Source organism: Rhinopithecus roxellana, chromosome 14 (assembly GCF_007565055.1).
Source record: "Rhinopithecus roxellana isolate Shanxi Qingling chromosome 14, ASM756505v1, whole genome shotgun sequence".
NCBI classification, from domain to species: domain Eukaryota; kingdom Metazoa; phylum Chordata; class Mammalia; order Primates; family Cercopithecidae; genus Rhinopithecus; species Rhinopithecus roxellana.
Genome location: NC_044562.1, coordinates 124,102,459 through 124,121,806, shown reverse-complemented (window position 1 = coordinate 124,121,806; position 19,348 = coordinate 124,102,459). Strand labels below are relative to the sequence as shown.

The following is a 19,348-nucleotide window of genomic DNA, read 5'->3' as shown; positions in this document are numbered from 1 at the left end:
TGTCTTGCCTAGTCGCTTTTGTGCATTGCTTTTTTTATCTTGATGGTTCTTTATCTGTAGAGAAAATCGCTTTCTCACCATTCTTTGGGATATGAAGTTGGAATTATTCCCATTCTTTCTATTGCTATAATTTTCAAAACTGCAATTGTTTGTTTTCCTTCTTAACAAAGGCTTTTAGTAGTGTTTAATGATACATTTAACGTGCACATTTTATCTACTGTTATGGCAGAAACTATAAAGAAACTTAGAAACTCTTTCTAGGGGGCTTTTGGATATGCCCTAGATTTCTGAAATGTAGTGTTAATTATAAATACTTCTCTTTAGTCAAGCTCAAAGTTAAAGCTAGTTCGGAGCCTTGCAGTGTGTGAAGAATCTCCACCACCACCTGCACCAGAGATATCACAGGAGAACCAGGTAAAAAAGCAAAACAAATGTTATTTCAAGACATGGTGGAACTGGAGAATTTTTATATATGATTTAAGTTGTGTTGTTATATTTGTTTTATTTTGACTAAAGGAAACTGATTCAATAATACTTGGCACCCAAGATATACATGAAACGTTAGAAAACCTCTTTGCTTCAATCTAAGGCTTAGAGCAATGATTTCTCTTCTGGAAAAACTTAGGAATCATGTAACTAATTAGGAATGTGGCTTTAGGAAAGTTATAAATTAATTTTTATAAAGTTAAAAAATGTTAAGGTAGCACTTCCAGTGAATATAATTGTGGTGAAATTTGCCCTTTTAGTTTTATCTTTTAGAAATTTGTCAGATACTTAATGCTTGTATGTAAAGAGACTGGCCAAGACTTACTTCTTGATAGATTATTTAATGTAACCTGAATACATGGTGAAACCAATTTTCATATTAGCTTGGCTCTCTAATAATTATCTAGTACTTCTGATTTCTCATATGTCTATTCTTATAAAATTTAGAACACTGAGGTTTAGGCAAACCATTTAGTTTGTCCCTTACATTCTTTTTAATGCTATAACTACTTTTCTGTTAATCTCAGCCATGGGTTGATCTCTGTCTCATGTTATATCTGTATATTTATGCATAGATATTTTTGGACCCTTTACCAATGTTTATCTTGTAATAACTTTGCCTACTGGCTTGTTCTACTTAATAAGAGTTTGAGCAACTGAAAATACTCCTTTATCCCAACAGACAGTTTGCAAGGAATTTGGGCAATTTTGTGGTTATTTAAGAAGCCATGACTGATCCACGACATGTACATCTTTTTTGTAAAGTAATTATCATTATGCATTTGGTGATTCAAACTAAAATTGTTATACTTTCCCTTAATTTACATGATACCCTCAAAAGCCTTTTACAGATATTGAGGATAGTTGTCACATATTTAGAATATGTACTGTTTTTGAAAAGCACTACATTTTATTGCTTGAAAATGCGAGGAAAATGTTTTGAAATAGATTGTTGTCAATGAAATGTACTTAAAAATCTATTTGCTTTGACATTTCTTTGCATCAGAAACACAAGGTTGAAAATTAATTTATGATTTTTTTTTTTTTTTTTTTTTTTTTTTTTGAGACGGAGTTTCACTCTTGTTGACCGGGCTGGAGTGCAATGGTGCGATCTCAGCTCACTGCAACTTCCGCCTCCCAGGTTCAAGTGATTCTCCTGCCTCAGCCTGCCGAGTAGCTGGGATTATAGGCACCTACCACCACGTATTTTTAGTAGGGACGGGGTTTCACCATGTTGGCCAGGCTGGCTGCAAACTCCTGAGCTCAGGTGAGCCACCGCGCCCAGCCGATTTTTTTTTTTTTTTTTTTTTTAATGTGTCTACATAGGAGGTAGCTGTATGCATTTATTTGATAAAATAGATACATTTTAGCAATGAAATAGACTTTCTAGCAAAAAGCAGAAATACAGTCAAAATATTTACTAAATCCTTGCCTGGAGAACATTTTCAAATATTAACCTTTGGCTTTTGCATGACTGTAAGAAAACTGGACAGCTATAATATAGTCTGAAAAAAAAAATCAAGGCCGGGCGCAGTGGCTCACGCATGTAATGCCAGCACTTTGGGAGGCCGAGGCAGGGGGATCACGAGGTCAGGGGATCGAGACCATCCTGGCTAACACGGTGAAACCCTGTCTCTACTAAAAATACAAAAAATTAGCTGGGCGTAGTGGTGGGCGCCTGTAGTCCCAGCAACTTGGGAGGCCGAGGCAGGAGAATGATGTGAACCTGGGAGGCAGAGTTTACAGTGAGCCGAGATCGCGCCATTGCACTCCAGCCTGGGCGACAGAGAGAGACTCTGTCTCCAAAAAAAAAAAAAAAAAAATCGCTAAAATTATTTTTTGAAACAGCACTTTTTAAAAGTTCTTTTGGCCAGGCACAGTGGCCCACGCCTGTAATCCCAGCACTTTGGGAAGCTGAGGTGGGTGGATCATTTAAGGCCAGGAGTTTGAGACCAGCCTGGCCAACATGGTGAAACCCCGTCTCTACTAAAAATACAAAAATTAGCTGGGCATGGTGGCACAAGCCTGTACTCCCAGCTACTCAGGAGGCTGGGGCAGGAGAATAGCTTAAACCCAGAAGGCAGAGGTTCCAGGTAGCCAAGGTTGCACCATTGCCCTCCAGCCTGGGTGACAAGAGCGAAACTCTATCTCAAAAAAGAAAAAAAAAAGTTCTTTTGTACAAGTCAGAGTAAAGAATACGCCTGTTTGGGATGGAGTAGTAGGTACTGTAATGTTTTTGAAAATTCATTTCTTCGTTCTGTTGACCAAAAAACAGATGTTACACCATCTTAGCCTCATGACAGTCAAAAGAGATTGAGGAAAGAAGGGTCAGGCATTCATAAATCTGTTAATACAGAAAAAGTGTATACTTTTTGAAAAATCAAAAGCTGTATCATGACCTTTGTTTTTTGTAGTGCATTTTACCTATTTGAAAAATCTTGAGTACCTGTTATGGTACTAAATTTGGCTAGTGAAAATTTATATGAGGAAAAAATAACAGGAATATATGTTGTGTATTCATATATACATTATTGATCATAGATGATTTTTTGTGTTGGCAGTTCAAAAAGATGAGTTATGGCATGTGGATAATGACTAAAAAAGCTATATCAAAACTCAGTTATTTCCCTTAATATATTCTTTCTCAGTTTCTCTTAGATCCAATAAGCTTTTTCTTTTTGGATAGTTGCCTATGAATAAAATCTTCTGAATAAAAGATGCTTCTTCTAGTAAGAAGTCTTTTTCCAAGCCTTGAGATAAATAAATTGCACCTGGGTGGAAATTGGAAAATAAATTATTTCTCATGAAAGGTACTAGTATCTAATCCTTGATGGTAGACACACTTTCCAACTAATTTGCTTGATTCAGAATGTGATTTTTGAGGAATTAATCTGGAATAAAACTCATTCAAAAAGTTGAGAGGCAATTAAGAGAGAGATGTCACTTGGTATCTGATGAGAGCTTGTGAGAGGGAAGTGACCTCAATAACAGATGTCATTGACAGAGTGAAGAGTAAAGGAATTGCAGCTTCCTATGGAGAGGTAGCTATTATTCCAGTTATTTATAGTCTGAAGATTTTGTATATAAGGACTTCAGTGTTTAAAATATATCTTATTTATATTGCTACTGAAAACTAGGCCAACTGAAGACAGGCCTCAGTACATTAAACTTACAAGATTTTAAAAATATAGTTCATTTTGATAAAATAGTTTAATATCTGTAATTAAAATGTATGGCTTTTTGAGGAGAGCTTAGAAATGAAATCTGCTAGTTACTGGAAGTGCCTTTTAGTGAAGATCTAAGAGGGGTTAGTGTGAAATCTTTTCTCCCAGCCTGGATTTCATTGGGTTCCTCTTGAGTAACCAGAATAGAAATTGCAAGTCAGGAAAACTTCTAAATATTATACTTCTGAAAAATAGTTCTGGGATTCATTTCTAGATACCTGTTTTGCAGTTATGAAAAGAGTAAAGAAAGTGGGTTGGAAAATGAATCACAGTAAGAAGAATTACTTCCTGGTTGATGAGTGTAAGGAAGTTGCCAGTGTCTTTGGTAAACAAGACAGAGAGTGCATAAAGCAAGTGTTTGTCATCCTAGTGAAAACTGCCAGTGTGCATCATTTACCCTATGTTATGAACACAAATTTGAACTGGTATGATGAATTGAGAAGAAGAAAAGAGATGAAAATAGCGGATAGCAGTCCTATTGTGGTAAAAAATCTACGTGTCTGATTGATGGTGTTCATGACTCTAGAACAACAGTATAATTTAGTCTAAAAATAGGCTACCCCTTTATCTTTAGTAAAACTGGTGTAGAATTTATTATAGCTTTCTTTACCTAAGTAAACAGAGCTACATGATTTTTGCCTTTTCTCTCTGTGTGAATTAATTTTTGGTAATCCCTTTGGGTTCTGGAATTACATGTAATGGCATTGCTTTTAAAGTAAAATGTGAATTCTCCTTTCAGTCTTATAGAATGTGGTTACTTTACAATTAAACATTACATATCTATAAGGATACAATTTTGTTTGAAATCTTTCTGAACAACTGTGGTGATCGAAGGATTGACAGTGATATATAAATCTCAAAAAGGAAATAAAGTTGTGTGCCGTTGATTTCGGAAATTTTTGTACTTATATTTTTATATGGTAGGAGAATGAAGGAATGTGTGATGATAATGGATACTCAGAAACCTAATTTTTATTAATCATTGACTTGACACTTATACATTCGTATTGTCATGATTGATGATAATTATGCTCTTGGTTGGCATCTTCCTTGCAAAAATAGGTTAAGAAGACCTGAATTCTCATCCTCCAGGGATTTTACAAGTTGATGCGCTTAAACTATAATAGGAAACATTTATTTTCTCCATAATAATCTTGAGGGTTTGTTTTAATTGATATATTCAACTCAGAACATGAATTTTAACATTTTATGTAAAGTTTTTGATAAAAGTGGGTAAAATAATCTTTTTTTCTTTGTGCAATTTTATGTTACTCAAAAAATATAAATGTGTGGTATTAAATGAATTATGTTGTATTTTCATTGAATAATTGACTTTGCCTTTTAACAGGAGAAAATTCAGATCCAGTTAACACAATCATTTGAGAAAGAAGAGAAGCCTTCAAAAGATGAAGCAGAAAAAGAAAAGGCCAGTGATAAGTTGCCCAGAAAAATGTTATCAAGAGGTTTGCAGTTCTTTTGTTTTTTTACAAAAACATAATTTTGCTATCAGTAATTCCATCCTTTACCCCTCGAATAATTATATATAGTATATCTTTATGTAAAATGACACAGAACAGACTGGAAGGATGATGCAGTACTTACTCACCTGGGCAAAATGGTTTAACACAGTTCCATATATCAGTAAGACGTTTCAGCCAAAAACTGTAATGCATAACAGACATTGAGGAAGGTAAATATCTTAATCTCTTACTGGTCCCTCACTCATAGTAAAATACTAAAGTCATTATAATTTTTATATTGATTCCACTAAGAATACTATCACTCTTGAATTCCTTATGATACAAAGAGCTGATGTCATAGTATTGAGTATCCACTAATATTCTTTTATAAGTTTGGAAGGTCTTCACTATTACCTGGCATTGCAGATCAATAGAAATGCTTTTTAAATTTAAAAACCGAGTTATGTTGACCAGTATTATAAATAGTATAAGGATATTACATTTAAGGAGAAGATAGCACGAATATTTGAAAAGTATTTTGAAAGCAAGCCAGTAGTAACAGACCTCATAAGAATCAAATTCTTTCACAACTAAAATTTGTATCTACCTCCATATTATTGCCTCCATTATATTCATATCTGAACTAAGCTGTCTTAATTTGCTACAAATGTAGTTAATTATGTAAATCATTTAAATTTTTCACCCACGGAGGCATTTTGAACATGAGGTGGTGGTGAGTAAAAAAGGATCTTTAAAGAATTTAGAGGAAATTAAACAGACACATGTGAGAGGTTAATTTTTTTTTTAAATGTGCATGGATATGCAGTTACATAAACTCATGTCATGCACATTATATGGGAATAGAAAAATTGTGGTCACCGGAGTTCATTGTAACTTTTCCAACTTTGTCAAATTTTTTTCAATGTGGGGCATCTTGTTTTATTTAAGATATACATCATGTGTAAAAGGGAATGGGACTTGTTTTCAAACAACTTTATACTGGGTTTTTGTGTTGTTGTTTTTTAGATTCCAGTCAAGAATACACTGATTCAACTGGCATAGATCTACATGAATTTTTAGTAAATACATTAAAAAACAATCCCAGGTAAAAATTAAATTTATAAGGTTTCCATTGCTTCTAGAGTACCATAATTTTGCTATATATGTTTTCATTACTGAGTTAGAGTAATAGAATAAGATTGCAGATATTTGAAGTACACCAGAAACATTTTAGTTTTTTAGGGCGAAGGTGGTGTTGGTCTAGTATATGAAAATATATAAATATCTTTTTGCATTATGCATGTCACCATGATGTATGAATTTTGGGAAATACAGAATCACTAAGATATTTAGGCTCTTAATTGAGTTAGACATATACCATTAAGTCATGAGAAAAAAGAAAAATAGGTATCTCACCGTAGTACACTCAACCAAATAAGAACTTAAGTGTATTCACTTATAATGAGTTTTTGAACTTTTTAAATGCAAAGGTTTTGTTCCTTCTTGCTGAGTTTATAAACCATCAACCCAAAGATTTTTGAGTTGTTTGAGTCAGTACTTTAATTGTGAAATCTTTCATTTTGTCAGATTACTAAATGAATAATTTTTAAATTTTTTGGCAACTCATAACCACTTTGAGGCATTCTCCCTACAAAAATGGCTACCCACAAATTATCTGACCAACACTTTCATAGAGTGAAAGATGCCAAGGTGAAGAAATCTTCCTCTAGATGTTAACTTTCCAGAGTAGTAGGTATTTGACATACACTGAAATAAAAATGATGTCACTAGATATGGGCACATGGAAGATAAGAGAATTGTTTATCTCATATAGTCTGGCTTCAAGATAACTTGTTTTTATTCAGGAGGTATTGTTTTCAGTACTATCTTGATTTTCTGTTTTTTTTTTTTTTAATATCAACCCCAAAGAGAATTACCAAAATGAAAAGTGGTCTGTCTATAATAGGAGCTGAAGGATTATAGGTAAGGATTTAGAGAGAATATAGGCAACTCTGCTTGACTTTTTTTCCTCCAGTTCAAGTTTATTCCTCAGTAGTCCCAACAGAAAGATAAATTTATGAGTCTATTGAACATCTCTAACCACGTGCCAAGCATTGTGCTAAGTAAACGTCGTAGATATGAAAAGGTTTTACATAAAAGCTCTGACCCTACAGTATTCACTGTCTCTGTACTAGAAAAAGACACATGATAATTAAAATAAAACAAATATAAAAGAGGTTTACAGATGCTGTAATAGCCAGAAAAGGGCCCCGACCTCTGAAAGGATTTGGGAATGTGTCACTGAAAAGGTGGTGCCTAACCTGAATCTTGAATTAAGAGTGTTTTAAATTGGAGCTGTCCATACAGAGAAGCATGGGAAGGGCATTCCAGATAGAGACTAGAGGATTGCCAAGGCATAGTTATGTGAGAGGAAGTGTTATATTCAAGGAAAGATAAGATTGTACCCTCTGACTCTCACAAGCATGTGGCAAGTTATTCCAGAAAGTGACGGTAAAGGTCAGGCACGGTGGCTCACGCTTGTAATCCTAGCACCTTGGGAGGCCAAGGCGGGCGGATCATGAGGTCAGAAGATTGAGACCATCCTGGCTAACGTGGTGAAACCCCGTCTCTACAAAAAAAAATACAAAAAATTAGCTGGGCGTGGTCGTGGGCACCTGTAGTCCCAGCTATGCAGGAGGCTGAGGCAGGAGAATGGTGTGAACCCAGGAGGTGGAGCTTGTAGTGAGCGGAGATGCGCCACTGCAGTCCAGCCTGGGCGACAGGGCGAGACTGTGTCTCAAACAAAAAGAAAGTGACAGTAAAGGTACTGGTGAGGTATGAAGCATAGGTCATATCCAACTATCGTCAACATGGGATAATAACACCCTGGCAGTGAGGAAATGTGAGGGGACCTTTTGATTGTCCCAGTGAGTGCAGAGTGCTGCTGGGAAGCCAGGGATGCTAAAAATGCCTACGAAACAGTGATAAACAATGAAAAATTGTCTTGAAATGCCAGTAGTGCATCAGTCGAGAAATACTGAGTATGACATGCCAAGTTAAGGAGTAGTTACAGGATTTTAAATAGGGCCATGCCATAATGAGATTTGTGTTTTGGAAAGATTACTTTGGTGTTTTAGAAAGATTATTTTGGCAGAGATAACTAAACAAAGACAGTGGCTAGGAGACCATAGAAAAGAATGGAGAGGAAAAGACACATTTGAAAGATATTTAGGAAGTATCATGGCAGGCTTGATGATCATTTGTATATGGAAGGGCAATGGGGATAGTAGAGTAGAACAGAACGGCCAAGTACTAAAGATAGTGAAACCGGGGCACAGTGGCATGTGCTTATAGTCCCAGCTACTCAGGAGGCTGAGGTGGGAGGATTACTGGAGTCCTGGAGGTTAAGGCTGCACTGAGCTATGATCTCACCACTGCCCTCCAGGCTGGACCCCATCTCTAAAGAGAGAGAGGGAGCGAGCAGAGGAATCCTGAGAACATTTGTCCTGGAACTCAACCAAAAGGGAACAGTTACACAGAAAATAAAATAACAGAGGGGCCCTGCGCAGTAGTTCATGCAGGTAATCCCAGTACTTGGGGAGGCCAAGGACAATGGATCACCTGAGGTCAGGAGTTCAAGACCAGCCTGACTAACATGGTAAAACCCCATCTCTACTAAAAATTCAAAAATTAGCTGGGCGTTGCATGCCTGTAATCCTAGCTACTTGGGAAGCTGAAGCAGGAGAACTGCTTGAATCTGAAAGGTGGAGGTTGCAGTGAGCTGAGATCACGCCATTGCACTCCAGCCTGGGCAATAAGAGCAAAACTCCATCTCAAAATAAATGAATTATTTAATTAAAATAAAATAACAGAGGGATATGAAAATAGAAGTATTGTAAGGTTGTGAAATGTATATATTTGGTCTTCCTGTTTCCTGTCTTACAACTAAAATGCCTGTAATCTCCAAAGAGGTATCTCTTTGTATGCTAATGTTGACTGACAGCTTCAAGATATGAGATTAGGCTGGTCACTGGAAGGACAAAGGCATGATTAGAGGGTTGGGACTTCAGCCCCTGCTCCCAGCCTCCTGGATGAGGAGATTAGTGAAGGTCAGTATCCTCAACAATCATGCCTACATAATGAAGACTTCATAAAAACCCAAAAGGACAGGTTCAGAGCGCTTCCAGATAGCTGAACACATGGAGGTTCCTGGAGGATGGCAGGCCCCAGGAAAAGAACGCAAGCTCCGTCCCTCTTCCCCCATACTTCATTGTATGCATCTCTTCATCTGTATCGTTTATAATAAACCAACAAATATAAGTGTTTCCCTGAGTTCTGTGATCCGCTCCAGCAAACTAGTTGAATCCAAAGCAGGGGTCATGAGAACCCCAACTTGAAACCAGTAGTCAGAAGTTCCAGAGGTCTAGACTTGGAACTGGTGTCTGAAGTGGAGCAGTCTTGGGGACTGAGCCCCAAACTGTGGGATCTGACACTATCTCCAGGTATAGAGTGTCAGAATTGAATTGGAGGACACCTAGCTGGTGTCCACTGCAGAATTGCTTGCTTGCTTGCTGGTGGAGAGAAATCGCCACGTATTTGGGGTCACAGAAATCTTCTCTGTTGATAGTTGTGTTGGTGTGAGAACAGAGGGAAAACATGATTAAAGAGGTTTTCCAAAACAAGTACCAAAAATAATTCATTAGATTCGGAAGTTGGAAATTGTTGGCTATTTTAACATTTGGAATAGGATGGCGGGAACCAGAACTCAGTGGGTTGAGTAATAAGTGGGAAGGTAGGCATTCATAACTAGTGTGAGTGAAACAAGATCCTAGACAGGCAGAATTTTTCTTCTCTCTCTAAACCTGTGGGAAAGACATCAGCAAGGAACAAAGATTGTAAATCCGTTTTTATGTCTTCCAAATTATGTTTCGATTGTGTAGCTATTTTTCCTCTATAGATGCAAACGATTTTCAGTTATCCACATAGACATTTTTTAACTATACAGTTTAATGGTTTTTAGTACATTCAATATAGAGATAAGAGCACTGTCACCGCAGTAACACAACTTTTTCATTGCCCCAAAAGAAACCCCATACATTGTAGCTATTCCTATGCTAATAATAATAATAGTAATACTGATACTGGATGATCCCAATCCTCATCTGTTTTCTGTTTCTGTATATTTCTCTGTTCTGGACATCTCATATGAATGAAATTATATAATACATGGTCGTTCACGACTGGCTTTTATTCACTTAGCATAATGTTTTTAAGGTTCATCCATATTGTAGCATGTACTTTTATTCCTTCTGTGTATGCGTTTTTATTTGAGCAAATATACAAGTGAATAATTCATTTAATGGCTAATGTATAAGTTACTATTAATGTCATTGTGGTTTTAGGAAGTTGAAGCTAATGTTAAATTTTGTGAGAAATAAGGTTTGCTTAATAAAAGATTCAGTATTCTCTCTCAGTGAAGCATACAGCTAATTGCCAGCTATACCTGCTATACAATTAGTTAGAAGTATGGCAAATTCCCACTGAAGCTTTCAAGGTTGAATATTGCCTAGAGAATTCTACTAGATGTTAAGCAGATTTATTTTTAGTGATACTAAAATTTAGTCAACCTTTCCATTTTGGATCACTTTAATTTGAAATTTTTTTTTCACATCATTAAATCTTCATTATCTTGTTCATAGCCCAATAAATAAACTAAATTTCAGGGGTTAAATAACAAGTTATCTGGAATTTCTGGGTGTCTGCAATATTTTCAGAGGCTACCGTATTAAATACAGTCATTAATGAATTAGAACCTAGGAACCTGAAGGTGTTATTGATAAAGATTACACTCACTGACATAATTTTGTACATATTTTTGTGTTGCTTTTAGCCATATTGTATAAATTTTATATGGAGAAATATGGATGGTACAGATAACTATATTAAGTAACTAACAGGAAAACGATTCTGTGGATTAATCCTGAAAATGGATATTTTTTAAGTAATTTGTTTGCTCTAGGGAACATCATGTATTTGCTCTCTGAAATATCTTCTAAAAGTCATTTTTATTGGAGGTAATATTTAAGTCATTTTATTTCTTATCTGTTGCAGACATTTGACCAAGAGTATGTGAAACATTGGGTGGAGGGTGGTCAAACAGAAGCGTTACTATTTTCTGCTTTTTTTTTTTTATTTGCCACTGGTATAACAACTGTTCCCTCTTTCTCTGAAATTACTTCTGGAATAATGACTAGAACACTAGTAACTAAAAGACTGTTAGCCCTTCATTTTAACTTTTAGTAGTAGTTTATTAGCTTGTTTTTATTACTTCTTTAATAAATAGCAGCATGTATCAGTTCATTTTAAAGGTTACACGATAGAAGTTTTAGTTTGTGCCTACTTTTAGATGGTTTTGGCTCACCTGCTAAAACATCAGTATACCTTAAGAAAAGTAATTTGCTTGTTAGAGTCTCCTGTAAAGGATTATTAACCTTGAACTTGATGACCATTATAAAAATATCGAAGCTCAATTACAGATATGAAAATTTGAAAGCTTGGATAAGCTACAATGTGGAATAAAAGGCAGAAGGTATAAATCTTAAGACCTTAGGAAAGTTGTCATTCTTATTTTAACAAGTGCTACTAAAAGCAGGGTATGTTTTTTAAAATAAAAAACCCAGATAATCTAAAAATCCTTTGCAATCTATAGATCTACATATTAAGGGGAGAGAAAGCCTAATTTCTATCAATGGCCAGTAAAATTGTTAGATTTTGTTATTTCACACAGATAGTAGAAATTTCAGTGGCAGTACATTCATTGAAGAACAATTGAAATAGTCTTATACCTACTCTTTAGCTCAAAAACAGAAAATCAATTTAAATGTACTGTTTTATGAACTCCAAATAAGTTGCCCACTTTTTTTTTTTTTTTTTTTTTTTTTTTTGAGATGGAGTTTCACTCTTGTTGCCCAGGCTGGAGTGCAATGGCGCGATCTCAGCTCACTGCAACCTCCGCCTCCCGGGTTCAAGCAATTCTCCTACCTCAACCTCCAAGTAGCTGGGATTACTACAGGCATGTGCCACCATGCCCTGCTAATTATGTATGTTTTTAGTAGAGATGGAGTTTCTTCATGTTGGTCAGGCTGCTCTTGAACTCCCTATCTCAGGTAACCTGCCCGCCTCAACCTCCCAAAGTGCTGGGATTGAGCCACCGCGCCTAGCTAGTTGCCTGTTTTTGATTCTCGTCTTTTTTTTTTTTACAATAAGGCACTATGTAAATTATAAAAGTTACTGAACATACTGTCTCACGATAAATTAACCCCAAAAGCTTGGATGAGGCTGGGCGCAGTGGCTCACGCCTGTAATCCCAGCACTTTAGAAGGCCGAGGTGGGTGGATCACTTGAGGTTGGGAGTTCGAGACCAGCCTGGGCAACATGGTGAAACCCTGTGACTACTAAAAATACAAAAGCTAGCCGGGTATGGTGGCGGGCACCTGTAACCTCAGCTACCAGGAGGCTGAAGCAGGAGAATCGCTTGAACCCGGGAGGCAGAGGTTGCAGGGAGCCAAGATTGTGCCACTACACTCCAGCCTGGGGGACGGAGCAAGACTGTCTTAAAAAAAAAAAAAAACTTGGATGAAAGACGGTCTTACAGTTTAGTAAATAAATCCTTTCTGGGGAAAACTTTAGCAAGTAAAAATTCTTCACTCTCCCCCCAAATTTAAGAAAAACAAAAAGAATACTAAAAGACCTTCTGGACGAAGTAATTTTATTGCTTTATTCCATGCAAAATATATTTGTTGAACCCTTCTGTATACAAATAGTTCAAATAACTATATGACAATAATTGTGATAAATGCTATTAAAGAAAAATATGAAAGAAACAATTCTAAGAAAGAATATAAGAGTGTGTTTCAGCAAAGGGGAACAGCATGTTCAAGGTACCTGAGAAAGATAGGAGCTTGGCAAATACAGAAATAAACCAGGATGATAACAGTTTTGTGAGTTCAGGTCAGGAGATTAGGCTGGAGCTGGATGAAGACCAGTTCATGCCTGCCTTGTACATCTGTTTAGTTCTAAGATCAGTAAGAAACCCATGACAGATTTAACAAAGTGAGTGATGTGTGATCACATATGTGTTCTTAAAAGATTGTTATACATGTTTCATGTAGAATAGATTAGGGAAGATCAGGGAAGATACAGGGAGACTGCTATAGTAATCCTGCTATAGTAATAGACTGCTATAGTAATCCTGCTATAGTAATAATCCTGCTATAGTAGTCAAGCCAGAAATCCCGATTGCCTGGATCCACGGTTGTGGCAGTAGAAAAATACATCAAAAGTAGATAAAATTTGCAGTAGTAATTATATAGAAGCATTTGAAAAAGGATGATTTAAAAAAAAAAAAAAAAGCAACAACCTTTGAGACCATCCTGATCAATATGGAGAAACCCCAACTCTACTAAAAATAGAAAATTAGTCTGGCCTGGTGGCACATGCCTGTCATCTCAGCTACTTAGGAGGCTGAGGCAGGAGAATCGCTTGAACCTGAGAGATGGAGGTTGAAGTGAGCCGAGATTGTGCCCTTGCACTCCAACCTGGGCAATGAGAGCGAAACTCTGTCTCAAATAAATAAAAACTAGAATTCTCATGCTTCTAGTATCATATACTGAGTAGAAGGTGGTGCCACTTACTGAGATGGGATATACTAAAGGAGAAGCAGGTTTGGAGACAAAACTGAATATTGATACAATTTTTGTTAAAATATAATTCTGTCTTCAGCTTTGGATTTGAAATCACCAGGTAGACATGTTTTTCTCTTGTTTTTTTTTAAACTAATATAAAAATGTATAGTTAAATATCTAATGACTGATGGGGGGAAAGTTATTACTTAGTTTTATGAAACTTTTGCAGTATAGGAGGAGAATCAAATGCAGGTCTGATGTGTAGACTTTCAGGTGACCAAAGGCAGGGGCTACCAGTTCTTCTATCGAAATTGAGAATAATCTGCATAGTTTCTATTTTAGGGAATCATTAACTTCTTGGCCTCATTTTCTTGATCTATAAACTTTGAAAGATAAAACTGAATGATTTGTAAAGCTGCTTTTAGCTTTAGGGTTCTGTAACTTACATGTTTTTTTTCATGCGTGCATGAAATTTCCAATTAGCACAGGAAAATTCTGGAGCCATGTTATGGGTGTGTGAGCAGGGAGGTCCTTTGGGGAGCGATACCATTAATTTGTTGCGGCTAAGTGAACTAAGTAAGACCTTAGTGATCTAAAGGAGCATATACAGGTACTCCCTAGAGTCCTTATTTATTTTATGTGTTGGAGGTTTTTGATTCACTTAGTTTTTTTGGGAAAATTTAAAAATATATAATGGCAGTTTATAGAATGGGTTGAAATATCCTCTTCTTCTAAGTTAGCGATATAATTAATGCTTCTCTGCCATAGTCCCATCTACATACTAGTATTAGAGTCCCATAGGAGTATTCCTGTTGTTACTGTCATTGCATGTTATTTAGAATACTGTTTCTATGGAGGTCAGCATGATAACAAAGTCATGAGCCTAACTAAAGATATCTGTTTTTCTGCTTCCTCTCCACTTCATTGAATGAGAAATAAAAACTAAAGTGCTTTTTCTATCCACACATTCACAGAGCAAACTCTAATATAGTAATACTTAGCAGATCAAAATACATTTAAGTTCCTTCGTTATGTGTAAGCAAAAAAAAAAAAAAAAAAATGCATTTAAGAATAGCCACATGTTGATTATTGTTAAAGTTGGGTGATGGGTACATCAAAATTCATTACACTATTCTCTACATTAGCATATGTGGGAAAACTTCCATAATAAAAAGTTAAACTAAAAAAATCATCTTTTATTGTTTTAAAACATGAATAAATATTCTAGCATCAAGATTGGGGTAGTCCTGAATGTATAGTTTTTAGGGGGTGAAATTTAACTGTATAAATCATAGTCTGTTGACATTTGTGATTACTTCATTACTAAGTTTTACGTATAAGAGTCTTCATATTTTGTTTCAGGGACAGAATGATGCTGCTGAAATTGGAACAAGAAATTTTAGATTTCATTGGTAATAATGAGTAAGTCCTGACATTTAACAAGAAAAGAAATTGTCGTCACCATTCTCCGTGACTTACTAAATTGGTTTTTCTTGTGCTTCTAGGTCTCCACGTAAAAAATTCCCCCCAATGACATCTTACCATAGGATGCTATTACACAGAGTAGCTGCTTACTTTGGATTAGACCACAATGTTGATCAGAGTGGGAAGTCTGTCATAGTAAACAAAACTAGCAATACAAGAATGTAAGTGTCAAGAGATGTAACTGCATATTATATATCTAAATAATACTTTATCTTTCTATAGTACCTTTCATCTGAGGTTTTCCACATGTTTGAGCAGTCTAATTAAGTTTGATGATAACCTTATGTGATAGGACTGAAAACACATTTAGTTTACTGGGAACAAAACTCAACAACCTGAACTCGAATATAGCATATGAATGAGGACTGGGGCATATGTTAAAAAAATAAAAACCCAGAGGACATAATATCAGTGATGTTTGACAACCACTCTTAGGGATTTTTGAAATTAATTTAGATAGCTATAGCCAGCCTTAGTCAAATTAATTTAAAAAAAAGAGAGAGAATAGACTTTGTCCGTGACACCCTCATATTTAGTTAATCTTCTGTCAGTTTACCATTCTTTGCAAAAAGCCTCCAGATTTACTCTTTTTCTCTCACAATTCTTAAGAAAGTGGGACTATTGGTTAATGGAATATCATCCATAGTGCTGTCTTCTTCCTAGGCTGTGTACGACTCACCAAGGAAAATTTTTAAACAGGAGGAGTTTTTGTTTTAAGAATTGATTGCTTTATAGTGTTAAAGAAGTAGATCATCATTGCTGTTACTTGGGAACAAAAGACCCAATGCAGAGGCACCCAAGTTATAAAACATACACAGCACATCCGTTACATCTTCTGCCTATTTATAAGGCTAATCCTAAACAACTAGCTGAGTTCAGCTAAAATTTCTATTTTGGTGGTGATTGGTCTATCAAAAGGAATTTCAGTTTGGTATGAGGCAGCAACAAGTCTGTGGTAATGGATAGCAGTCGACTTCAGATGGCATAAATAATCCTTTTTGGTCGATTATTTTTCTTTCCTGAAACCAAATTTCTCCCAGGTTCTTAGCTGTGAATGATTTAATTTGCATGGTTATATTTAATTCATCTATACCTTTTCTGATTTATGGTCTTTTGTCCTTATAGCTGCCATATCACTTGCTGGAGCTATTGGTTTTCTCCCATGTTAAATAGTCTTTTTGTCAACTAAGTAGATACTTTAGTATTTTTAAATGATTGTTCCTTTAATTAAAAGTAAAGTAGTGAAAATAGGTGTGTTTAGAAAGGGATCTTTTCTTTCTATAGGGATTAAATGTTACCAAAATGTGAGTCTGATTTAATTTTCATTAAAATTTTCATATCCCTTAATCTTTAATATTCTTTTCAATTAGTCTTTTTCTAGTCAGTTATATCATGACTAAAGTAGGCTAGTAACCATTACGCTATGAGCTGAGCTAGAAGTGAATAGAACTGTTAATTCATTTAACCAGTACCTCTCAACATTACTCAGAGCTGCTGGATACCCAAGCACATATACATTAGCAGGCATTTTGACTGGTGACTCTCTAAGGTTTTCAATACAGTGTAACCTCAGTTATTTGAATTCTATGAATGATGTCAAAAAGCTTTAGAGTTCTCTTTATCAAGATAATCAAAAGCTAGGCTCAGCAGAGATGCTTATAATACACTTATAGAAGTATGGGTCAAGAATATAATTATAACCTGACATTTCAGATCATTGAAGTTACACTGTATTTTTTTTTTTTTTTTAATATCTTCTGGGATATGAAGAAGGTAGTAAATCAGAAAACCTTAGAGATCTGCTCCACACTGAATAAAAACAAACTTACCTTTTCCTCATAGGGAGATTACCCGCTCCAGCCTTGAATCAGTGGTGTTGTGGATGTCAACAACCCAGTGTCCACTGGGGTGTCTCAATGGAGCGGGAAGTTGGCGATTACAGGGCAGTAAATTCAGGCATCTATAAAAGAATGAGGTAAGACAGTCTTAAGGTTAGCTGAAATGCCTGCCAGTGCTATTGGTATGGGAATCCAGCTGCTCTTAGAAAAGTTGCCAGGCCCTTGGTTAAACCTTATAGTTCACTTTGGAATAGCAGTCTCTCATTCAATTATAAACTCCATAAATAAGAAAATGTGACTTTGAACAGTTACAAAAATAGATTACATAAGTAAATGGGGCAGTCATGACAAAAATAACATACTGCCATTGTCAGAACTAAATAAAAATATTTCAGATCCTTGAAGAAAATAGTCTTCTTATTATTTTGGTCACAAAGCTGTTTTTAGTCTTCTTATTTTTCTTTATTTCTTATATATATTTATGTACAAATCTGTTCTCTATTTCACCCATCTAAGTATTTTACAATAGAGATTTCATTAACTTGCTTAGATAATTCTTTTGCATAATTTGACAGGGGCTTTTATGTGCTTTATTAGAAATTCATAGGTTAAAATAAATGTTCAGGAGTATTACTTTGGTTCTAAGGCCGGGCACCTGTAATCCCAGCACTTTGGGAGACTGAGGCAGGTAGATCGCTTGAAGTAGGAGTGCACAACCAGCCTGGCCAACACAGTGAAACCCCATCTCTACTAAAAATCCAAAAAAAAATTAGCTGGGCATGGTGGCACCCGCCTGTAATCCCACCTACTCAGAAGGCTGAGACAGGAGAATCGCTTGAACCCAGGTGGCAGAGGTTGCAGTGAGCTGAGATCGCGCCATGGCACTCCAGCCTGGATGACAGAGTGAGACTCTGTCTCTAAAAAATTTTTTTAAAAAGAAGTGTTTAGCCGGGCGAGGTGGCAGGCGCCTGTAGTCCCAGCTACTAGGGAGGCTGAGGCAGGAGAATGGCATCAACCCAGGAGGCGAAGCTTGCAGTGAGCTGAGATCCGGCCACTGCACTCTAGCCTGGGCGACAGAGCGAGACTCTGTCTCAACAAAAAAAAAAAAAAAAAAAAAAAAGAAGAAGTGTTACTTAGGTTCTAGATATAAGGAAGTTTGCTGAAAATGTCATTACTCAGGTTTATTTGGATTAGAAATTTACTTAGGTTATTCACATATATCATTTGACTGTATAATAGATATTTGAACTATAAAAACTACCTAGGAGTTCAATGAGATTTTCTCTAAAACCATTTAATGTATTGTTATATTTCATATTTCAAAAGAATAATTCCAGTTTTATACTAGAATGATGCTTAGTCACAAGAGTATTGATTGAATTAATTTGTTGAAGCTGAGAATGTATTTTGGGAGGTGAAATTTATATAACTGATTTTCCAAGGGCCACAACCTTGTGTTTGTCCTCTAGAACCCAGTGGAACTTGCAACATTTCTGTAGAAGAAAGACGAGTTCACTATAAAATATATTGCTAAGATTTCATAAGCATTACTTTAGGTCACAACTTTAACCTCTATAAAAGAACTTCTGTTTTCTAATCTGTTCAGTTAATGTTAAACAAACCTGTGCCCTACTGTAATTTAAAATTCATGGATGCAGTTTGAAGTCGTCTGTAAGTGTTTAGCTAATTGAATGACAAAATATTTTATTACTTTCAGTTGTATAGCACCAAACTAGGTACCACAGGAGTAGCATAAGATACAGTACTGTACTTTCCTTGTCCCAGCATTTTTTCATAGGTTTAGATGAGGCAGTACAGGCTTTGGGTCTAACTGACCTAGGCTCCAACTATGGCTTAATCATATGCCTGCGTTTGACCTTGCACATTTGCTTAAGCCATTTGAACCTCGATTTGCTCAATAAAACTAACTTCTGAGTGTTTACTTTTTTGTGTGTTATTGACGTATTCATTTCATCTTCAGAACAACCCTAAGAAGTAGGTACACTATATAATTCCAGTTTTACAAATAAACTGGGAAAGAGAAAAGTAACTTTTGCAAGTCATCAAGCAGCTAAAGTGCTAAAGCGCAGCCTTTGAATCCAAGCAGTCTGACTCCAGAGCCCACATTGTATTTGATATGGCCACTCAACCATAACATGGAATAGTTACTA

The 19,348-nt window shown here is 35.9% G+C and overlaps 1 protein-coding gene across 9 annotated transcripts in view; it reads left to right on the top strand.

The window, feature by feature from the left end:
- Positions 1–19,348, top strand: part of R3HDM1 (R3H domain containing 1) — a 213,754-nt gene that overhangs the window by 102,181 nt on the left and 92,225 nt on the right. For 7 of the 9 annotated variants that reach the window (XM_030916132.1, XM_030916129.1, XM_010367320.2 and 4 more), the window contains exons 5-9: positions 325–414; positions 5,059–5,173; positions 6,197–6,275; positions 15,217–15,276; positions 15,360–15,500. In XM_030916132.1, the coding sequence (XP_030771992.1) occupies positions 325–414; positions 5,059–5,173; positions 6,197–6,275; positions 15,217–15,276; positions 15,360–15,500 (485 nt within the window). The remainder of the gene's footprint in view (positions 1–324; positions 415–5,058; positions 5,174–6,196; positions 6,276–15,216; positions 15,277–15,359; positions 15,501–19,348) is intronic. The other 2 variants (XM_030916131.1, XM_010367340.2) reach the window with 1 other exon arrangement.